The sequence below is a fragment of the Geospiza fortis genome, unplaced genomic scaffold (assembly GCF_000277835.1).
Source record: "Geospiza fortis unplaced genomic scaffold, GeoFor_1.0 scaffold628, whole genome shotgun sequence".
Taxonomy (NCBI): Eukaryota; Metazoa; Chordata; class Aves; order Passeriformes; family Thraupidae; genus Geospiza; species Geospiza fortis.
Genome location: NW_005054596.1, coordinates 459,701 through 480,000, shown reverse-complemented (window position 1 = coordinate 480,000; position 20,300 = coordinate 459,701). Strand labels below are relative to the sequence as shown.

Sequence of the window (20,300 nt, the reverse complement as noted above, 5' to 3'; positions counted from 1 at the left end):
TCAGGCATCTGCCCACATAGAATAACATCAGATCACTTCAGAAAGCTGCAAACATCTGCACTTCTTATTCTTTAGGCCAACCTTTTATACCCCTTGTATTTATGCACTGCACCTGTGTGCCCTCTGCTCCCTTTGGTGGTTGCTCAGGGTCCCTGGGCACTCCATGGCTCATTGCTGTCAGTGCTGCTCACCTGCTTCTCACAGCTGTACCCACTGGGGATGAGCTCCAGCCCCACTCCCAATCACCACAAACTCTGTGCCTACCAGACCACCCTTTCCAAACCCCCCAGTGGCCAGAAATCCCATAAACATCACCGAGTGGGACTAGATGGGCTGGGATTTTCCTCCCTGCTCCCTTGATGCATAGGGGGAATATTGGATGGATCTTATCCTGATACCAGAACAGAGACAGGGCCCTCTGAATCACGTCCTGTACTCACTGTGGCCTGGGCTTCCCAAGGACATTGTCACCCTGGGCAGAAGGGAGCCAGGGAATGCATCACTGACTTGGAAAGAGGCTTCCATTTGCTTCCTCCTTGTGCACAGATCCTGAACTGGATGGGCCAGGACCAAAACTGGCCCTGCTTTTGTTCATCCCAGCTTTTCAGGAACTGCCGTTCCTCAACTTCACTCCTCCAGAATGATTCCTGCACCTCCAGAGAGCCTCAGCAGAATGCAGTAACCTTGAATTCTCTCCAAAGTCACAGGCTGGTACAGAACTACTGCACTGCTCCTTCTGGATGGTGCACGTTCCAGAGGAAGGGAAGAAATGCCTTATTTACAGAGTCAGGGAATTCCGTGGCATCTGCCAGCTCCAGTAGGGTGCCCAGAGCTCCCCGGGGCTTTTTGGGGCAGCTAGAGCTGAGCAGAGCTGGGCACCACCAAGGGCTATGCAGGAGCCATTTCACAACAGCTCAGATGCAGAGTCAAGGGAGCAGACAGCTCTCGAGGGTGAGTGCCAGGGAAACCAGGGCACAGCAGGACTTTCAGTGGCACAGGGACCAGCAGGAGGAAGGGGAGGCAGTGGCAGAGCCCTGCAGCAAAGGGCCTGTTGTTCCACTTGCTCTGTGTCACCTTCTGACCTTACGCTGACATTTGCAGCTGTCTGTGCAAGGGGAGCTCTCTCAGGGGAAGAAGCACGTGAGGTTCTTTGTGCTGGGTCAGAATTTTCCATGGATTTCAGTTACGTGTGCAGGAGCACAGAGCACAGGACAGGAAGCACAGGATGTTCTGCCCACCTGATCTCACAGTCCCAGAGAGCACTAGGCTGGAAAGCTCAGCAGCACTGAGCACCCAGACCTGCAGAACTTGAGATAAAGCCAAGCTGGCCCATCCCTGCATTGATTTTACATTTTCTCTGCCATTTGTACAGCCTCACTGAAATAACCCAAGTGTTGGGCCTACTGTCACTTCCACCAGGGCCTCATTAGCCTGGGCTTTGCCAAAGCTGGTCTTCAGCTCAGAGCCTTTTCCTCAAGGGTCCCACTCTGTGGTTTGCAGCAGGTAATGAGATGCAGAGAATCCACTGTCCCTGGCAGGAGAAGGACCAGAGGCACTGCACCCCTTGCTGGGATGCCAGCTTAGCCCCTATCCCCCTCCCCTCACCACCCTCCTGGCCCTCTGCACTGAGCCCAGAGCTCCACAGAGCTTTCCATGAGGAAAGCACTGGGAATGCAGGCACTGTGAGGGGATGGATAAGGAGCTGCAGGAGTTAGACTGGGACTCCAAAATGCTCCTCAGCTCTGCAGCCTTCCTGCATGACCTTGCATGAGTCACTTCTCTGTTAAACACCTCTGGCTGTGACCAAGGAATGTTGTCCTGGTCTTTAGCTGGGGAAGAGACACCTGGATAAGGCTGTTTGCAGCACAAGTTGTGTCTCCCACAGGACAGGGAGCATCCTGGGATGGGTCACTGTGAGCTGTGACCATCACAGAATCCCAGAATAGTTTGGGTTGGATTGGACCTTAAAGGTGATCTGGTGCAGGCCCCCTGCCATGGGCAGGGACACCTTCCACTATCCCAGGCTGCTCCAAGCTTTAGTGTCCAACCTGGCCTTGGACACTTCAGGGATCCTGTGCCAGGGCCTCACCACCCTCCCAGGGAAGGATTTCTCCCTAAAATCCAACCTAAACTTGCCCCCAGTAGGTTTAGATTGGAGTCCTTGAGGGAGCTGAAGCTGGACAAGGAGAGCCAGGCTGGGATCTCCATCACTTCCCAACTGCAGCACAGCAAGCCTGGAGAAGGGCTGCCAAGGCAGCAGGTGAGGAAGGAGACTCTCCCCAATGTACTCACCAATCCTGTCCAGCCTGTCCAGAGCCACGGTCTCGAAAGCTCTCCTCATCATGGGGTACTCCTCCAGAACCTCGTTGAAGTTGTCCACGGACAGCGAGTACAGGCGGCAGTAGGTGTCGGCGCGCACGCTGGCCGTGCGCCGGCCGCGCGTCAGCAGGCAGATCTCTGCAGGCAGAGAGAGGCTCAGACAGGGCATGGGCACCACCACAGCACCCCAGCCTCCCTCCCTGCAGTGCCCTCCCAGCCTCCCCTCCCACAGAAAACCCAGCCACAGTTCACATTCTGTGCGCACACCGACGTTGCTCGCTTGAGGCAGCTGCCACACACAGCAGCTCTCAGGGGTTCTGCTGGTCCAGTCAGGCACACAAGGTTTGTTCTGGGGGATTATCAAAGGCAGCATTGTGTGTTCATGCTGGAGGAGTTGTGTTTCTCCAGCTCCTTGTGGGCACTGGGAGCAGAAGGTCAAGCCGTGCTCTCATTGAAGCCAATTGTCTCTAGATTTGTAGAGAGGCTCTGTGCTGATCTGTGCCTCTGGTGCCTGGCTGTAATTTTGATCTCTGTACCTGGAACATTTGTCTTTCCAGAGTTTTCAAAGATTTTCATGTCTATTCCACGAGCACTGCCAGGGAAAGCCACATGAGTGGCACCTCCCAGCTCGGGCTGTATTTACACTGCTGTCACACACTCCTCACTGCTCGCCTGGTAACTGAACACAAAGCCCTGCATTCAACCACAGCTCCTTGAACACCCAACAGACAGCTCCCAAATCCCGCTTCCCCACTGCTTGCACAGAGCCTGGGCAGCAGAGACAGGCACTTCAGGACAGATGGTGTGGGCTGCAGTGACAGCACTGTGCTCCCTGTGGGTGTTGGGTGCCAATCCTCCTGCACCTTTCCTTGGATTCATGCTGAACCTCCCCAAAGCCCTGCTCCAGCAGGGTTCTGAGTGTGCTCCCAGGCTGCTTTCCCAAGGAAATGATGCTTAGGAGACAGTGCCACGTGTGTGAGGAGTTGTGATGGAATGTCACAGGCGAGTTCAATCCCATCTGGCAGTCAGGGGACCCTGACTCCAACCCTCCAGCTCCAAACACCAGGCTGCAAAACCCTTGTACCCAAGGGAGGTGCAGACAGGTTGTTCCACATGAACCAGGAGAGTGGGAAATGCATAATAGGGATTTTTTAGAGGAAAGGCCTGGCAGGTTTTGCTCTGTCTCCCCTCAGTAGATCATCAGAGGGGGTGCACTCAGAGCTTGTCCTGCAACCTGCCTGTCTGCTGCCTGGGATGTGAGCTGCTGGCATCTTCCCATTGTCACAACCATGTAATGAGAGTGATGCTGGAAAATAAAACAGCTCAAGGCACGTTCCCAGCAGTCCCATCCTGTCTGTGATTTGTACAGAGACCCTGGCCAGTGATACCCAACATCAACAGGGTAAAGGCAGGTTCTAGAGAAGAACCCAATCTCCATGATTACGGAGAACTGACAGGCCAAAAACATTCCTGGGATGTGAGCTGATGGCACCTTCCCATTGTCATAATCATGTAATGAGAGTGATGCTGGAAAATAAAACAGCTCAAGGCAGTTCCTAGCAGTCCTTTCCCATTTGTGATTTGTACATAACCCCCAGCTAGTGACACATCCCCTGTCTGGGAAGCTGCCCAGAGATGGAGAAGGAGGTGCTGGGGTCAGTCCCTCATGGATCCAGGAATGGCTGAGCACAGCAGCCCTGTGCCTGTGGGGGCTCAGTGAGCAGCACACACCTCCAAAGTAGGAGCCATCAGCCAGCTTGGTCTCCTTGTTGCCCTTGGTGAGGACGCTGACCACGCCGTGCTGGATGAAGTACATCTTCTTGCCGATGGTGCCCTCCCGGATGATGTAGTCCCCGGGCTGGAACACCTCGAACTTCAGCTTGGTCAGCATGGACGTCACAAAGTTGGGGTCTGCGTTGGCAAACAGGGGCATGGAGGCCACCAGCTTGCGGCAGTTGAAGTTGATGATTTCCTGAGCAGGTGGGGTGTGAAGGAGAGAGAGAGGAAGAGGAGAGGATGCACATGTTAGTCAACACCTAATGACCTGTGAAGATCCCCACCTGACCTGTGCATTTAAAGTGGGATAAAGTGGCTGTGCCTTGGTCTGGCTGGATGGGCTCTGGATGCTCAGAGCAGTGCTGGAGCCAGCACCACATTCACCTCTGCCTCCCCCGAGCAGGGACAACACTCAAACCTCCCAAACACACACACAGCATTCCTGTTTCTGTAGGAAACCTTGGGCTGGGAGGGAGCACAGCAGCAGTGAAATGCTGCCTGACAAAGCCCAGGGCTCCTCTCTGGGCAGGTGTCATAACTCACCTTGGCAGCCCCTGGTTCTCTGCTGCCCTTGCTTGTCAATGAGCTGTGAAACAGCACAAATGTGCCCAGGAGGAGAATGATCCCGGGCAGATGGGGACAGTGTCAGGAGAGGTGCTCCCCAGGCACTGGGCAGAGGCTGGATCACCATCCCTGGCTGCAGAAAGCCCAGCTCAGCTCTCAGCTGTCACCACAGCCAGGCTGGGCCTCCCCTGGGGCTCTGTGTCACTCGCAGGGGGGACAGCTCAGGAGCTGCTCTGTGCCTTGGCAGCTCCCACTCAGGATGTGGTGCTGAGCCCATCACCCAGCACAGCACTCCATGGGAACAGGGATAACTGGAGCAGGAACACAGAGAGATGGGGAAGCATCTGTGTCCCCCCATGGGGGTTTTCAGAGGAATGCCCTTTGAGACTTCAGCAAAACTAGTTCTAAATCCTGGCTGGCACTTGCTCAGCTCTTCTCTCTCCCATGGAGGAATATTGCTGGGGGACAAAGACAGAAGGCAGGCCCCTTCTGGAGCTGGTGAGTGACACATTGGTGACATCCCAGGGACAACCTGCATTGCCAGGCTTCAGCTGGGAAGGAAAGGGGGCTTCTCTGAAGGCTCCTTCTTTCTGTGACCTCCCGGTGGGTGGGGCATGGATGAGGCCAGCACTCCATGCCAAGTTTTAACCAAACACAAGAGGTGGGAGCTTCCTGAGCCCCTGACCCTGGAGCTCCAGAGCTCCCAGAGGTGCTGGGAACATGCCCTGCCCATGGTTGCCCTCTTACCTCCCGCAGGGGCTCGCTCAGCTCCCCCAGGATGCTCTCCTCATCGAACATCTTGCCCTGGTAGCGGTGCTCGTAGTAGTCGTGGATGCGCTGCCGCATGTCGGCAGGCAGCTTGTGGAAGGACATGTACTGCTCCACCTGTTTGTACTGAGCAGGGACACACAAGGGGCACTGGTTACCAGGACATGTCACAAACCCATGGGCAGCCTGGGCTGGCCCTGCTCCCTGCCCCTGCAGCAGTGGAAGGACAAATACTGCTCCTCCTGTTTGTACTGAGCAGGGACACACAAAGCCACCATTTACCAGGACATGTCACCAACTCATGGGCAGCCCATGCTGGCTTCCCCTGCAGCAGAGGAAGGACATGTACTGCTCCTCCTGTTTGTACTGAGCAGGGACACACAAGGATCACCAGGACATGTCACAAACTCATGGGCAACCTGTACTGGCCCTGTGCCCTGCCCCTGCAGCAGCAGGGAGGGCCTGTGCCATCCATGGGGAGCTTGCAGACTGCCCTGCTGTGCCCCCCAAATGGCCGCCCCGTGGTTTAACCTTTAAACTCATCCTCAGCTGGGTGCCCTGTGCTCACTGCCTGGGTGCTGAGCTGCCTGTGCTCCCCTCCACACGCAGCTCCCTGGCCACAGAGACAAACACAACTTCCCCAGGCACCACCGTGTGAAAGGCTGGGAGAAGATTAGAGAAAAAAATGAGAAACAATTCTTATCTTCTCTTGCTGCAGCTGTTGTTGTGAACATGTGGAATGTGTTATGGAGATCTGTTTATCAAAGGGTGGTTTCTTAATTAGCCAATGGTGATGGTGTTTGGACTAGAGGACCAATTAGGTCAACTTGTATCTGTCTATAAAAGAGCAAGGAGTCTCTTAATAAAGATTATTATTAATCAGCCTTCTGTAACACACGGAGTCAATGGTAATTATTACCTGGCTGGGGGCTAATTACTACAACACAGCCCCAGCTGGGAGCAGGGCTGAGGAAGGAGTGCCTGGCTGGGAGTGAGCTCCCAGCAAACAGGACTGTGCAGGGTGGGAGCAGGAGTCCAAGAGCCCCCAGGTGTTGGAATGCAAGCCCCTTAGGGCACAGGCCCAGGGATTGAACTGAAACCCCAGAGAAACTGAGATAGATGAAGCCACAAAGTGGAATAGAAATATAGATTTTAGCTTTTACTAAAAGCTAAAATTGCCTTGAGCATCTAAAAAGCTGCAGCAGAGAGGAGAGGCCTTCTTGTCCTTAGGCACAATTCTGCCATGGTAGTGGTATTTCCATAAAGTTACCCTTCCCCAGACCCAATGTAAACTTAACCTGTTGTTCCCATTTTTTAGAGATAGTGTTCCCCTAAACAACAAAAACTGACCGAAATACACACATAGTGCTGAGTAATACTCCAGTAATGTTGTGTAAAATCTTAGGGCCAACTAGAATTAAGGCATGATTAGATAAAAAAGAAAAACAAAAACCTTGTATTAAACTCATTAGTTTATAATCATACTTAACCTATACTGTATATGCTGGAGACCCTTCCTGCTCACTCACTACCTCCTTGCCTACTCAAGATCCCACTCAGCAGTTGTTTCACTATTGCTACCACACCAGAGCCAACACTGTATCCCTTTGGAACTCTCCCCTTCAGAAGATCTTAGAAGAATACAGAATAGAAACTTGAGTGTGGCACAGCAGCAGCCTGTTCCTTTTACTCTCACCTAGTGTGAATCACAAACCCACACCCCAGGAAGGTTTTTCCATGGCACATGGCAGGACAGGGGCCAGCTGGGCTCCAGAGCTGTCACAGCCCCAGGGGCTGCAGCAGGGCGAGCACAGGACCTGCCCTGGCTGTGGGCTCACAGCAGAGGGGCACACCTGGATCAACACCCCGGTTTTTGGGCTGGACCTGCAGTCCCCAGCCTGCTGCTTCTCCCCTCTGTGCCTTTCCTTTCCCATCCTTTCTTCCCCTTTTCTTCGCTCCTGTGCCCCAAGGAGTCACCCTTATCCCTCCACATTTTCACCTGCTGGTTCACCTTTCCATGGTGTCAGTTCCAGTGGAATGCAGGGCACACAGAGCAGCCTTGGGGATGGATGGTGCTTCCTGTGAGTAAAGGACACCTCCCCAAGGGCCAGGGCTGCACCAGGGTCCTGCTGCCCTGCAGGTGCTGCAGGACAAGGTGTGTGCAGGGGATGGTCACACTCCTCTCAGCACAGGACACAGTCCTCAGTGTGCACTGCACTAACTGCTGTGCTGCTCCTTTGCCAGCCCTATTTCCCTTCTTCTCCCTCATAAATGTGTCCCTGAATGTCCCTTTAGTGCAGGAGAGCCTGATCAGTGAAGTTGTGCTCGTTAGAGCCCTGGGTCCTGCTCCAGGGACAGCTTGTGCTGGCACTGCCACCACGCATGAGAGGGCATCACTCCAGGAGCCAAGGTGGCAGAGGGGACACTCGGGGCTTCCTGGCATTCCCAAAGCACAGCAACTGCCTGGAGATACTCCTGATCCCTCCAGCCTGGCCAAAGGCAAGGGAGTCCCCACCTCCCACTGGCCCTTTGTCACCTTTGGCTCAGGCTCTGCAGGGATGGCTGTGGCAGGACAGGATGTGCCCCAAGGAAATGAGGCAGGAAAGGAAGGGGAAAGCAGCAGCAGAGTGGGGGACAGCAGCTCCCTTGTGGGCAACTCACCCAAAGAGAGTTTTGGAGGTTATGGTGCTCCAAGCAGAAGGTTTCAGGGTTTTTGATGTCTCCTGCCACTGGACAGGCACTGCAGCCTGAGACAGCCATGGGACCTGGCAAACCAGGCACAGGATGTGTGGGACTCTCACCAGGGAGAGGGAAATCACGAGGCACGAGCTTCTGCTGACTCAGGTTTATTAAATTCATCTAAAATCCACCAAGAGCTCTGCTTGCTTTAATGCTGCATTTTTGTTGAAATAAACGATTTGCCAAAAATATCCCCTTGGGCTCTGAGCTTTAGTGCAGCGATTGAGCTGGAGCAGTGACCAGTGTCACCAGGAGCCTCTCCTCACCTGCTGCAGCCACCTGCCCCTGTCCCTGTCCTCTGCTGCACTGTCACCTGCTGTCCATCTTAACTGCCCTTTGCTCCTTGGGAAAAACATCCCCGCGCTCCAAAAATGCACCAGCATGGGCTGGATGGGGTGACTGGGACTCTGCTTATTCACCACTGAACATGGATTTATGGCTTTGCAACAAAGAGCAATAAATTACTGCTCTGCAGTGTCCCCAGGGCTTGTCAGAGTCCCCTGTCGCCGCTGTCCCCAGATAAGGCTCCCAGGGAAAACAGGACAAATTTACTCCCCCACAAATAAAGGTGCTGCTTCCCATTGCAAATGGAAATCAGGGTTATAAAAGCAAGCTGTGAAATAAGGAACCATCATTCTCTGTCCTGCTAAAGGAGAGGGAGATCTTGTCTCTCCTGCCTCTGCTGGTGCTCCCTCCCCTCAGCCACGAGGGTCTGGGGGCCCTCAGCTCTCCCTTGAGCAGAGATGGGGTCAGAATCGAAAGCACCAACCCCTTCTTTCCATGGCTGAGAAACTGAGGATTCACTGGGGTTTTTCCCCTTCCCTTGGAGCTGCTGAAGGCCCCACTCTTGTGGGGTCAGGCAGATGATGCCACGCTCAGCTGGCCTTCTCTGAAGCCACTTGGTGTCCCCTTGCTGCCTTCCAGCCCCTTCCCCTCCTCTCTCCTCCTCCTCCTCTCTGCTCAGCCTCCCGCTTGTCTCCCTGTCCCCAGCCTGACCTGTGCTCAGAGCTTAGTGGCCTCTCTGAGTTCAACTAAAAACACTCATTTAGGAATTATTTCAATCTCTCTGAAGACAATCGAGCCCATTTAAATCCCAGCTCATTTTCTTAAGTCTGTTTTTCCTCAAATAGCCCTTGAAGGAGGTATTAATATATCAAAAGGAAACCATTCAGCTGAGGATTTTTGCTCCTCTAGCTGGCCACTTTCCCTCCTCTCTCACCACTTCCCTCCCCTTCTAGCAAAGCTCTGACACTCACAGCCCAAAGAGAACTGAGTATTTTTAACTCCTTCCATGCCCTCAGTATCCATCAGGGATAAATCACTGAACAGGCTCAACCCTGCCCCAGTTCTGAAGGTGAAAACCACCAAGCACAGGGGGGATTATTGGGGTGTCCTGTGCAGGGCTCCACGATCCCTGAGGGTCCCTCCCAACCCTGCCCATTCCATGATTCTGGCACTGCTTGGATCTTTCCAGGATTTAGCCTGAGTTCACTGTGGCACCGGGTTTAATCCCACTCACAAACATCTCCACATCTGGAGCCCACAGAAGCCACCAGAGATGCACCTGTGGGAGGAGCAGGAGGCTCCAGAGGAGCATTTCAGCTCGGGGAAGGATGGTGGTGCCCTGCCAGGGCTGGGGCAGGAGCCACCCTGAGCAGTGCTGGGCTCTCCAAGGGGATCAGTGCTCCACAGGGGGAAGATCAGCCCATGGGATCCACCACGTGGAGCCTGCTGACAGGACACTGTGCAATCTTTGGTTTGTTTTCCCTGGCCTCTGATTAGGAGTCCAAGAGTGCAGCTCCCCAGCATTCAGGAATCATCAAACCCAAGGAAATGCTGACTTCTGGGGTTTTTTTTCTCTCTTAAGCCATTCATATTCCTACCCTCAGGATCTGTTCTATCCTACAGCTTACTCATGGTCATTCTCATGGAGTCACAGGAGGGGTTTAGGGGAACAGCAGAAGTTCTGTGACAAAAAGCTGGCAGCTACCTCCATTTTGCAAGAGCTTTGTGTGATGTCCGGGTTGTGAGCCTTTCCAAAGGCTGGACTCATTGATTCCTGTACCATGGCCCTGGCTCATTGTGCTCATTTTGTCAGATTTCCACCAGAAAATGACTTTTAAGTGTCACCTCCTGGGAAACCTGCAATACTTTCCCTTACTGCACAGTTCCTTGGGGAATTACCTCACCCAGGGTCAGGCTCCTGATCCCTTGCTGTGGTACAGACAATTCCTGGAGCTTTTCTCCCACTTCCCGTCCACATTCCTTGCACTGGGGATGGCTGTGAGTTGCCTCCCCTCACTCCCATCAGCTCCTGTTCAAGCAGGGATTTTGGACAGTCCCATTCAGGCAGGGATTTTGGGCAATCCCATTCCTGTTCAAGCACGGATTTTGGAGAATCCCATTTCTGTTCAGGCACGGATTTTGGGCAATCCCATTCCTGTTCAAGCAGGGATTTTGGACAGTCCTATTCCTGTTCAGGCAGGAATTTTGGAGAATCCCATTCCTGTTCAAGCAGGGATTTTGGGCAATCCCATTCCTGTTCAAGCACGGATTTTGGACAGTCCCATTCCTGTTCAGGCAGGAATTTTGGAGAATCCCATTCCTGTTCAGGCAGAGATTTTGGACAGTCCCATTCCTGTTCAAGCACGGATTTTGGGCAATCCCATTCCTGTTCAAGCAGGGATTTTGGACAATCCCATTCCTGTTCAAGCAGGGATTTTGGACAGTCCCATTCCTGTTCAGGCACGGATTTTGGGCAATCCCATTCCTGTTCAGGCAGAGATTTTGGACAGTCCCATTCCTGGACTGGGAGGTGGCCCTGGGCTGAGCAGGATCAATAATAAACCTGATGAACCCCCTGTTTGCCTCTGACCATCTCTGCTGCTCAGGGCTGTGAGGAAGGCAAATGCAGGAGCTGGGGGACAAATCCCTCTGCATGAAATGCTGTGGTCTGAGGTCTAATCCTGTGCATGCCCAGGGAATGCAATATGGACAAAGCTGCACATGAGGGCCATGGAACAGCCTGGTTTCCCTGGGAATGGCCCTGAAGGGAGTGCCTGGCTGGGCTGGAGAGGCCACATCCTGCCAGAAGGCACCAGGCCAGCACAGGGCACTTCTGGCCACGGTCAATCCATCTTTAGGAGTATCCCAGGACATTGTGGAGATGTCAGGCCACTGGAGCCACACATCCAGAATGGGACAGGGCAAAGGGACCAGCAGTACTCTCTGCAGAAGAGCAGAAGTGGGGGAATGAGGTGAGATGTGCCCCCAAAGGCTGGAGATGGGGACAGGGGAGCAGGGGCTGTGTGTGCTGCAGCATCACCCCTTCAGCCATTTATTTACTTCTTTATTTATTTATCTATTTATTTATGTGCAGCTCGAGTGCCAACATGAATTCCCAGACTGATACTGAAGTCTGAAACCCCTCCCTGAGGTGGAAGAGCTGCCAAGGCAGGCAGGTTCCCTTGCCATGACAACACAGGCAGGTGCCACATGGTGGTCACAGGGCAGAAGGAGCTGTCTGCCTTCCAGGCCCAGGGTGGAGATGTCACAATCTGAGCTGTTTCTGCCATGTTTTACAGCCTCAGAATGAGCCTGCTCTCAGGAATGGGTAAACCATTAAACCAAGTTGAAGTCCACCAATGACATATTCTCCTGCAAGAGCAGGAACTGCTCAGCCCTGCTCTGGTTAAGGCAGTTTGCACCTCAAGGCTTTCTGAAAAGAAGCCATGAGGTTTTCATGAAACAAACATTTCTGTTTTCTAACCAACCCAGGATTCTTTCAGGGAAAGGATTAAACAAACCTGAACCAACTGACACAACTTCTGAGTTTCTGGCTGACATGAACACCCCATTACCTGTTTCTTGCATTCTTTTGGCTCTGCAAAGCAGCCAGAACCCCCTGACTGCAGAAAAGCAAAGCTGCCCTGGGCAGTGCTGGGACCCCAGGCCTGGGGCACAGCAGGGGCCCTGACACAATCACTGGAGCCATCATTTATCAGCCTTGTTATCAGCCCAGGCTGCTTTGATTGACAGCAGTGTGGGACACAGCAGTGCTCAGGCCATCTCTGCACAGAGGGAACAAAACCCCAGTGCTGGCATGACAGGACAAAGCCAGGCTCTCCAAACTTTTTCCAATTAGGAAATGTGATTACATTTTGCATTTGATTAAGTGCTGCAAACACCTTTAATTTCTGGGGTGCTGCACTCCCTGCCCTCTCCTTCACACACGTTACCCAAGGAGCGAGTGAGCTCTGCAGCTCCCCTGACCTCCACCATGGGTGCTGGCTCAGGAGGAGACTCCTCCAGAAGCCTCTGAGCTCAGGGAACGTGGGGACAATCCCTGAGAACTTCCTGGCGACCAATCCTCTCAGGAATGTCACTTCCAACCCTGCCCGGAGCGGTAGAGCACGTGCAGTTCCCCCTGGCAGCTCAGTGGCAGGGAGCAGTGGCAGTGTGTGCCCACTGCAGGCTCCCAGAGCCACCACAGCGTGTCTGTGCTCCTGGCTGAGCCAGCCCTGAGCCCCAGCAACCACCACAGCTCCAGCAAAGGGTTAATCAGCTCCCAGGCTGGTGGGATTATCCAGGAAGGATCTGTGCCCCCAGTTCCCTGCACAGGCTCATGGGGAGCAGGAGAGGAGCTCCAGCTCCTGCCCACTGACAAAGCAGATCTGGGATTCCCATGCCAGGGGCTGCATCTGCACCTGGGCACTCAGCAACACCTGAAAGGTTTTCCTCAAGTCAATTTGTCTAAATATTCTGAGGTTAATGAGACTCTGGAACTCTGCAGCACCCTGGAGCTGCGAGTTCCACTGCGTCCTCATGGACCATAAAAAAGCCCAAATCACTCTTTAAACTTGTTGCTAATAAAACAATTATTTTACTATTATTTTACTATTATTATACTGGTGTCCAAGCAGGAGCAAGACCTGCCTGAGCCCCAGGACAGGTCCCCAGCTCTCAGAGCAGTGGGCAGGCCAAGGGCACTGTCTGGATTTTCCCCCAACAAATCCTGGTCCAGCATCCCCAACAGGGATAGAACATTCCAGTTGTTTTATTTCAGCCTTTCCCATGCCTAAACCTTCCCCAGTTTCTCTCTGCTGAGTTCAGGGTGCTGGCAGAAGGGCTGAGATGTTCCAGCTGCCCAAGGAAGTGCTTGGATAGGCAGAGCAGGGATCAGCTGTGGGCTGTGCAGAGGTGTGAGGAGCTGAGGGGGGCTGGCAGTGCTCTGCAGGGCTCCTGAAGTGATTCTCTCTTCAGTGTCCCCCTGCAATCCTGCTGCAGCACGTGCTGCTTCAGAGGCACTGCTGGGTCAAACTTCTGATCTAAATATGGTAAAGACCTTGGCCATGCTTGAGAGTTCTGCTTTAACAAGAAAAGGAACACTTGAACATGAGGATTTCCATGGGAGCATTATTGGGGTGCCACTGTGAAGCTCCCCTGGGCTGGGGGAGCCCAGGCAAAGAGGCTGTGAAGAGCCCAATGAAAGGCAAAGTGCAAGTCCCTAGCCACAGCCAAGAGGTGTTTGAAGAACAAGAGGCACTGCATGGAGTGCTCAGGGAGGAGGAGGAGTGGGGAGAGCAGATCCTGAGGGGAGATGAGGCTCTGGAAGGAGAGATTAGGGCTTCAGTGGGCTCTGCAGTGCTGACAGCAGCAAGCCCTGCCTCTCACTGAGGCCACAGGTTTTGGGTTTTATATTTTTTAGATTCTGTGCTGCTTTAGTGTGTGGGTCTGGGCTTCATATTATGGGATGGTGAGCTCTGCACAGAGCAGGGAGACAAAACAATTCCTGCTCCAGCTGGGCACCAAGGACAAATGATCCAAATCTGAGCCCCAAGGGCACAAACAACGTGGGCTGGAGAGAGAAAAACAAGCAGGATGGGACTGCATGGGCTGGAGCTGGAATTGGACAATTAACTCCAATATGCAAATGGGCCAAAACTTATAAAAGTGTGAGACCCCATGACCTGTGGTCAATTTTGGGTTGTGCTGCCCAAGGTGGATCCATTGAGGAGATCCTTTTAATAAATCCCTGCTTTATTCTTGAGCTCAGTCTAGTCTCAGTTCTAGGTCAGCCTTCCCAAGGCATCACTGCAGTCCCTGCTCTGGGTGTCCTGGGGAGCTGAGCCTCCCTGCACCCACTGGGATGGGAGAGTGACCCTGACTGGGACAGATGAGTGATGTGATGGCTGACTCTCACAATTAAAAGGAAATATCATATATATGTGTTAAGAGAAGTTTTTACAGATTTATAGTGAAGTTTCACCCCCCTTGTGTTGTTATCAGGGGTGACCTGGGTTTGGGACATTTGGGAGGGTCAGCTCCTTACTGTGTCAGCTCCTGAGCTCCAGTCAAGATGTCAGGAAGTGATCTCCACCACTGGACAGATGGACAGAACTGTGGGGGAACTAAAGGGTTAAAAGGCAAAACCTCCATTGTGTGGATGAGCACATGGTGGGAAAAATCATCTGCTCCTGGTGCTGTAATATTTTCTCTATTCACTCTTCTGTTGTATTTTTGATAAGGTTTTAATAAACCTTTTCAATTTTTGGAAGTGAGCATCATTTCTCACAACAGGGGCTGAGCATCCCTGCCCTGCTCCAAGGAGCTGCAGAGAGCAGCACCATCACCCTCCCCACCCTCAAGGTTACAGAGCACTGGGGAGGAGGAGAGGGTGACTTGACAGAAATACTAATCCAGCTGAGCTGCAGGATTAGGGAAACAAATTAATGGGAGAACCTGCAAAAAGCATGAAAATAACAGGCATATCTGGCTGGTTTATTCCTCTCCTGGGCAGGGAGCAGTCTCCCTCTATTGTGAGCCAGGGGGGAATTCTGCAGCCAGTGATGAAGTAAAGGCTGGAGCTGATCCATGAACAGCTGCAGAGGGTCTTGTACCCCTGCTCCTCTCCTTGACCCCCTTCACCAGCACCTGCAGCAGCTCTGGCACTCATGGGCTCAAAAATAAGCTCTTTCAACCCACTGATGTGACAGAAAATGAATGTGGGAGAGGAGATGAGCTCAGTGAGGCTTTGGGAAGCCAGGAAGGTGTGCCCAGCTGAGCACAGTGCCAGGGAGCCCTGGGTGAGAACGGGCTCAGTTCTTGGTCAGAGCTGTCCCATCCATTCAGGTACAACACCACGCTGCACAACAGCACCTGGGGACATTGTTCTGCCAGAATCCCTCAGGAAGGAGCTGTGGTGGTGTCTCACGTGCAGGAAACATGCCAGGATAGTGTGGAGTTAAACTCCAGTGAGGTTAAGAGAGAAGCTCAGCTCCTGATCCTGCTGCTGACTCTCTGTGACCACGGGAAAGTCTGATGGGACACACAGGTCCCTCCTCACTTTGCCTCTGGGGCTGGAGGTCAAAGAGTCCCTCCAGAGAGCCCCATCCAAAGAGCTGCTCCCATCTGGAGGGCCAGGGCTGGCCCTGCACCATGGCTGTGCCCCCTTCATGTGCTGGGAGGGCTCTGTGCCACAGGGGACTGTGCCCTGGCACCCAGGAACCTCCCTGGCTTGGAGGGGAGCACTCCCTCTGAATTCCCCATGGTTCCTGCCTCCCCATGGATCCACCCAGCTGCCCTGCCTTGCACAACCAGCACAGCATGAAGTGAGAGACTCCAGGAGGAGATTCTGACAGGAGAGGGATTGAATATCCCAGTGTTCAGAGAATCCAAGGCAGAGCGAGACAAGCCTGCTCCTGAAGCCAACAGACAGCACATCTTGGCTTTTATTCCTCTTTTCCAAAGCCCTGCTTGTCCGAGGGAAGAACCAGTGGGTTGGCAGAAGTCTGGACAATCTGAAACCTCCCCAAAAACCCACCCCTGAGCCTTGTCCTGAGGGTCCTGCACAGCAGAGCCTCCCAGGGCAGTTCCAGCTGTAACCTCCTCTCCTCTTTGTGTTTGTGCTGTTCCTCTCCCTCTCCACCGTGTCCCTTTCCTTGGCCGCTCCCAGCACAGCTCCCCAGGCCCCTGCAGGCTGAGCTGTGCTGAGGGACAGGCAGAGCCCACAGGGTGCTCAGCAGAGGCCTCTCAATTGCTGCTGGCTCCTACCAATCAACCTCCAAACTTGCTGAGATTCTCTCTCTAATCTGCTTCAGCAGACACCTTGTCCCAGGAGGACTGAACTAAATTGAGTTGCAGGGCTGCAAATCACGCAGCAGCCTCATTTTAATCATGGCTATTCAAGTGCTAAGGAATGCACAAAGTAAATACATATTTGTTTTTAGGCCATCACTTGTCCCATTTGCGAGAGGAAAATGAATGCACTCAATCCCTGAGGTTTTGATCCTCGGAGGATAACTTGGGAGATGAACCTGCCACAGGAAATACACCCTTGGTTCAACCCTCTCCTCTCTGCCAGAGCTCCTCTCCTGGGTCTGTTAACCCTCTCACTCACATCCCCACGTTTTAACAAGGCTCTCACACTTCCCACTGTCCCTGGCACCCCCTCTGCAGTCCCTGCTGCCTTCCTGGGCACTGATTTCCCCGAGCACTGCCCGGGATCCAAGTGCCAGGGTCAAGCTGTGCCCTTGTGTGAGCTCAGGCTGGAGGCAGAGCCCGGAGTGCCCAGTGCTGCAGGTGCAGTGCTGGCTGTGCCAGGCTGCCCAGGTGGTTGGCTTTGCAGATCAGTCCTTGACTTCTGTGCTACTTCAAACACATTTGAATAAATCCTCTGCATCCTGAGATTTGATCAGCCTGCACTCCCAGTGCTGCAGTGTCCTTCTCTTTGGCGTGCCCTGCTCTCCGTGGGGATCAGCCTGGCTCAGCTGTGGCACAGAGCTAAAACTCTGGATGCTGTGGATGCAGGCCAGGCCTCCACACTCTTCTCCTGGGCATTCCCCCTCCTTCAGCTCTAGCTGTGGTTTGGGATCTTCCCTATGCTCCAGGCATGAGTCAATCTCTGGTCTGCTTTGCTCTCCCTCTCTGCCCTGCTCTCCTCCCATTGGAATTTCTGTGTCTCAAACCTGTTCCAAGGTCATCCCACCTCCTCCCTGAACTTAAAATCCACTTGAGCAGGGCCTGCTGGTCACAGCTTCCCCATTTGAATCACAGCTCCCCTCTCACCTAAACTGCACCTGGCAGGGTCAGAATAGGAACAATTCCTCTTCTTAATCTCCAGATCAAATGCACCCACAAGACCCTGGCCATAAAACCTCCCCAGCCCCACTAACTGAGGGCAGCTGCATTTTTTGGATGCCCAGCCCAGCTCACAGATTCAGTGACTGTGGCAGTCTGATCAGATGTGACATTTCTGGCTGTGCCCTTCATTCTGCAGTCCAACAATGGTGCCATTAATTCCACAACTACCTGGGGAACTTGCTCCGAGCTCCTGAGCCTTGATCTGGGCTTTGGGGGCTGTTCTGCAGCCTCACTCAGAGCACTGGAGTGCATAATCTGGATACTTTCAAAGAGAGCACTCGCTAAACAAAAGCTGCACATTCTGGAACATTCACTTGGGGTTTGAAACAAGATGTGGGAAAGGAAGAAGCGACTTAAAATTTTAAGTACTGGTGACATTGATAACATTGGTGTACAATGACAGGCAGGGACGACAACAACCATCTCCCTGCCCTGCTGTTAACTGATCCTGCTGCTGTTTCCTCCTGAGGGGTGTTGGAGTGCATGGATGGGGATGAGGGGGCAAGGAACAGAGCCCTGGCCTCTCACACTGACAGTGCTGGGTCCCTCTGGACAGCACAGAGACCACCCTGGGCTCCCTCTGGATATCACAGAGACCACCCTGGACTCTCCCCAGACAGCACAGAGACCCCCCCATCCTCCCTCCAGACAGCACAGAGACCACCCCAGCCTCCCTCCAGACAGCACAGAGACCACCCCAGCCTCCCTCCAGACAGCACAGAGACCACCCCAGCCTCCCTCCAGACAGCACAGAGACCACCCCAGCCTCCCTCCAGACAGCACAGAGACCACCCCAGCCTCCCTCCAGACAGCACAGAGACCACCCCATCCTCCCTCTGGACAACACAGAGACCACCCTGGGCTCCCTCTGAACAGCACAGAGACCATGCTGGGCTCCCTCCACACAGCACAGAGACCACCTTGGGCAGCACAGAGACCACCCTGGGCTCCCTCTGGATATCACAGAAACCACCCCAAGCTCTCTCTGAACAGCACAGAGACCACCCTGGGCTCCCTCTGGATATCACAGAGACCACCCTGGGCTCTCCCCAGACAGCACAGAGACCACCCCGGGCTCCCCCCAGACAGCACAGAGACCACCCTGGGCAGCACAGAGACCACCCTGGGCAGCACAGAGACCACCCTGGGCTCCCCCCGGACAGCAGAGAGACCACCCCAGCCTCCCTCCACACAGCAAGGAAACCACCCTGAGCTCCGTCTGGATACCACAGAGACCACCCTGGGCTCCCTCCAGATATCACAGAGACCACCCTGGGTTCCCCCCAGACAGCACAGGACCATCCTGGGCTCCCCCCAGAAAGCACAGAGACCAGCCCATCCTCCCTCCAGACAGCACAGAGACCACCCCATCCTCCCTCTGGATAGCACAGAGACCACCCTGGGCTCCCCCCAGACAGCACAGAGACCACCCCGGGCTCCCTCTGGACAGCACAGAGACCACCCTGGGCTCCCCCCAGAGAGAACAGAGACCACCCCGGGCTCCCCCCAGAGAGCACAGAGAGCAGCCCACCCCAGCAGGGCTGTCCTTACCTTCTCCTGGTACTGGCGGCGCGAGGAGTCCAGGGACTGGATGAGGGCGGTGGCGTGGCCGATGAACATGGCGTAGCGGGTGGCCCCCACGATCATGCTGAGCATGGTGAGCCACACGTCCGACATCCCCACCGGCGCCTGCTGCCCGTAGCCGATGCACAGCATGTGGCTCATGGCCTTGAACAGGGCATACGAGTACTGCTTCCCCCAGGAGTCGTTCTGCGGGGACAGGGCACAGCTTCAGCACGGGGACAGGGCCATGGGGCAGGAAAGCACCCGTGGCACTGCACCCCAAAATCCCTGTCGGAGGCACCTTGGTGTGTTACACAGGAAATTTAATTCTTTGGTAGCTTGGAGGGCTGGGGGGTCTTTGAAAGCAAGGAGGGATATGGAGTCTCAATCCCCAAATCCCTCAGAGCACCCATAACTCCCATGTGCCTCACTGAGATCCTACACCTCAATGCCCCCATAGCCCCATAACTACTCCCATATTACTGAACCCCTACACCTCAAACCTCTCAGAGCCCCCATAACTCCCATATCCCTCACAGAGCCCCTACACCTCGGAGCCCCCATAGCCTCAGAACTGCTATATCTCTCACTGAACCCCTACACCTCAAACCTCTCAGAGCCCCCATAACTCCCATATCCCTCACTGAGACCCTACATCTCAATGTCCCCATAGCCCCATAACTCCCAGATCTCTGAGACCCTACTCCTCAAACCCCTCAATGCCCCATAAGTCCCATATCCTTCACAGAGCCCCCCACACCTCAGTGCCCCCATAGCCCCCTAATTCCCATACCCCTCACTGAGACCCTACACCTCAATGCCCTCAGAGCCCCCCATAACTCCTGTATCCCTCACTAATACCCTACACCTCAATGCTGTCAACTGCACCCAAAAATCCCTGTTGGAGGCACCTCAACACAAGAAATTTACTCTTTGTTACACAAGAAATTTAATTTCAGAGCCCTCACGGCCCCACAACCCTAGCTGAGTCCATTTGGAAAAACAAGCCCAGATCCCAGATCTGAGATCAGCACTTTGGCCCTGGTTTTTAGAGACTCCATGTGCTTTTTCCAGCAGGGAAGGCAGCCAGGATGCCCTGCTGGTAACCTGGGATAAACCCAGATGATGCACTGGGAGATCTTCACAATGACCCACAAGTGGGAGAGGGAACTGAAGCGAATCATTTTCTCCCCTGGGAAATGGACTTGAACTGAGAACTGAAACAGAGAGCAGGATCTGAGAGTGAGGAAAATCACTGCCCAGCAATTTAGGAAATGGCCAGGGTCTCTGGTCATTACCTGGAGAGATGAGAAGGGCAGAAAATGAAGTTGGTAATGTCTGGACAGCAAGTTCTTCTCAGTGCAAAACTGGGCTTTTTCAGCGAGCTGAGGAACTACAAATGGTTTCATTTGAGAGCAGCAACATTCTGC

At 53.8% G+C, this 20,300-nt stretch overlaps 1 protein-coding gene across 1 annotated transcript in view; it reads right to left on the bottom strand.

Moving 5' to 3' along the window:
* The window catches only part of HCN4 (hyperpolarization activated cyclic nucleotide gated potassium channel 4), an 89,821-nt gene continuing 69,521 nt past the window's right edge, over window positions 1–20,300 (bottom strand). Inside the window, exons 4-8 of the mRNA XM_031064481.1 lie at window positions 18,859–19,077; window positions 5,407–5,553; window positions 4,051–4,291; window positions 2,293–2,457; window positions 1–8 (exon numbers count right to left, since the gene is read on the bottom strand). Of these exons, the coding sequence (XP_030920341.1) occupies window positions 1–8; window positions 2,293–2,457; window positions 4,051–4,291; window positions 5,407–5,553; window positions 18,859–19,077 (780 nt within the window). The remainder of the gene's footprint in view (window positions 9–2,292; window positions 2,458–4,050; window positions 4,292–5,406; window positions 5,554–18,858; window positions 19,078–20,300) is intronic.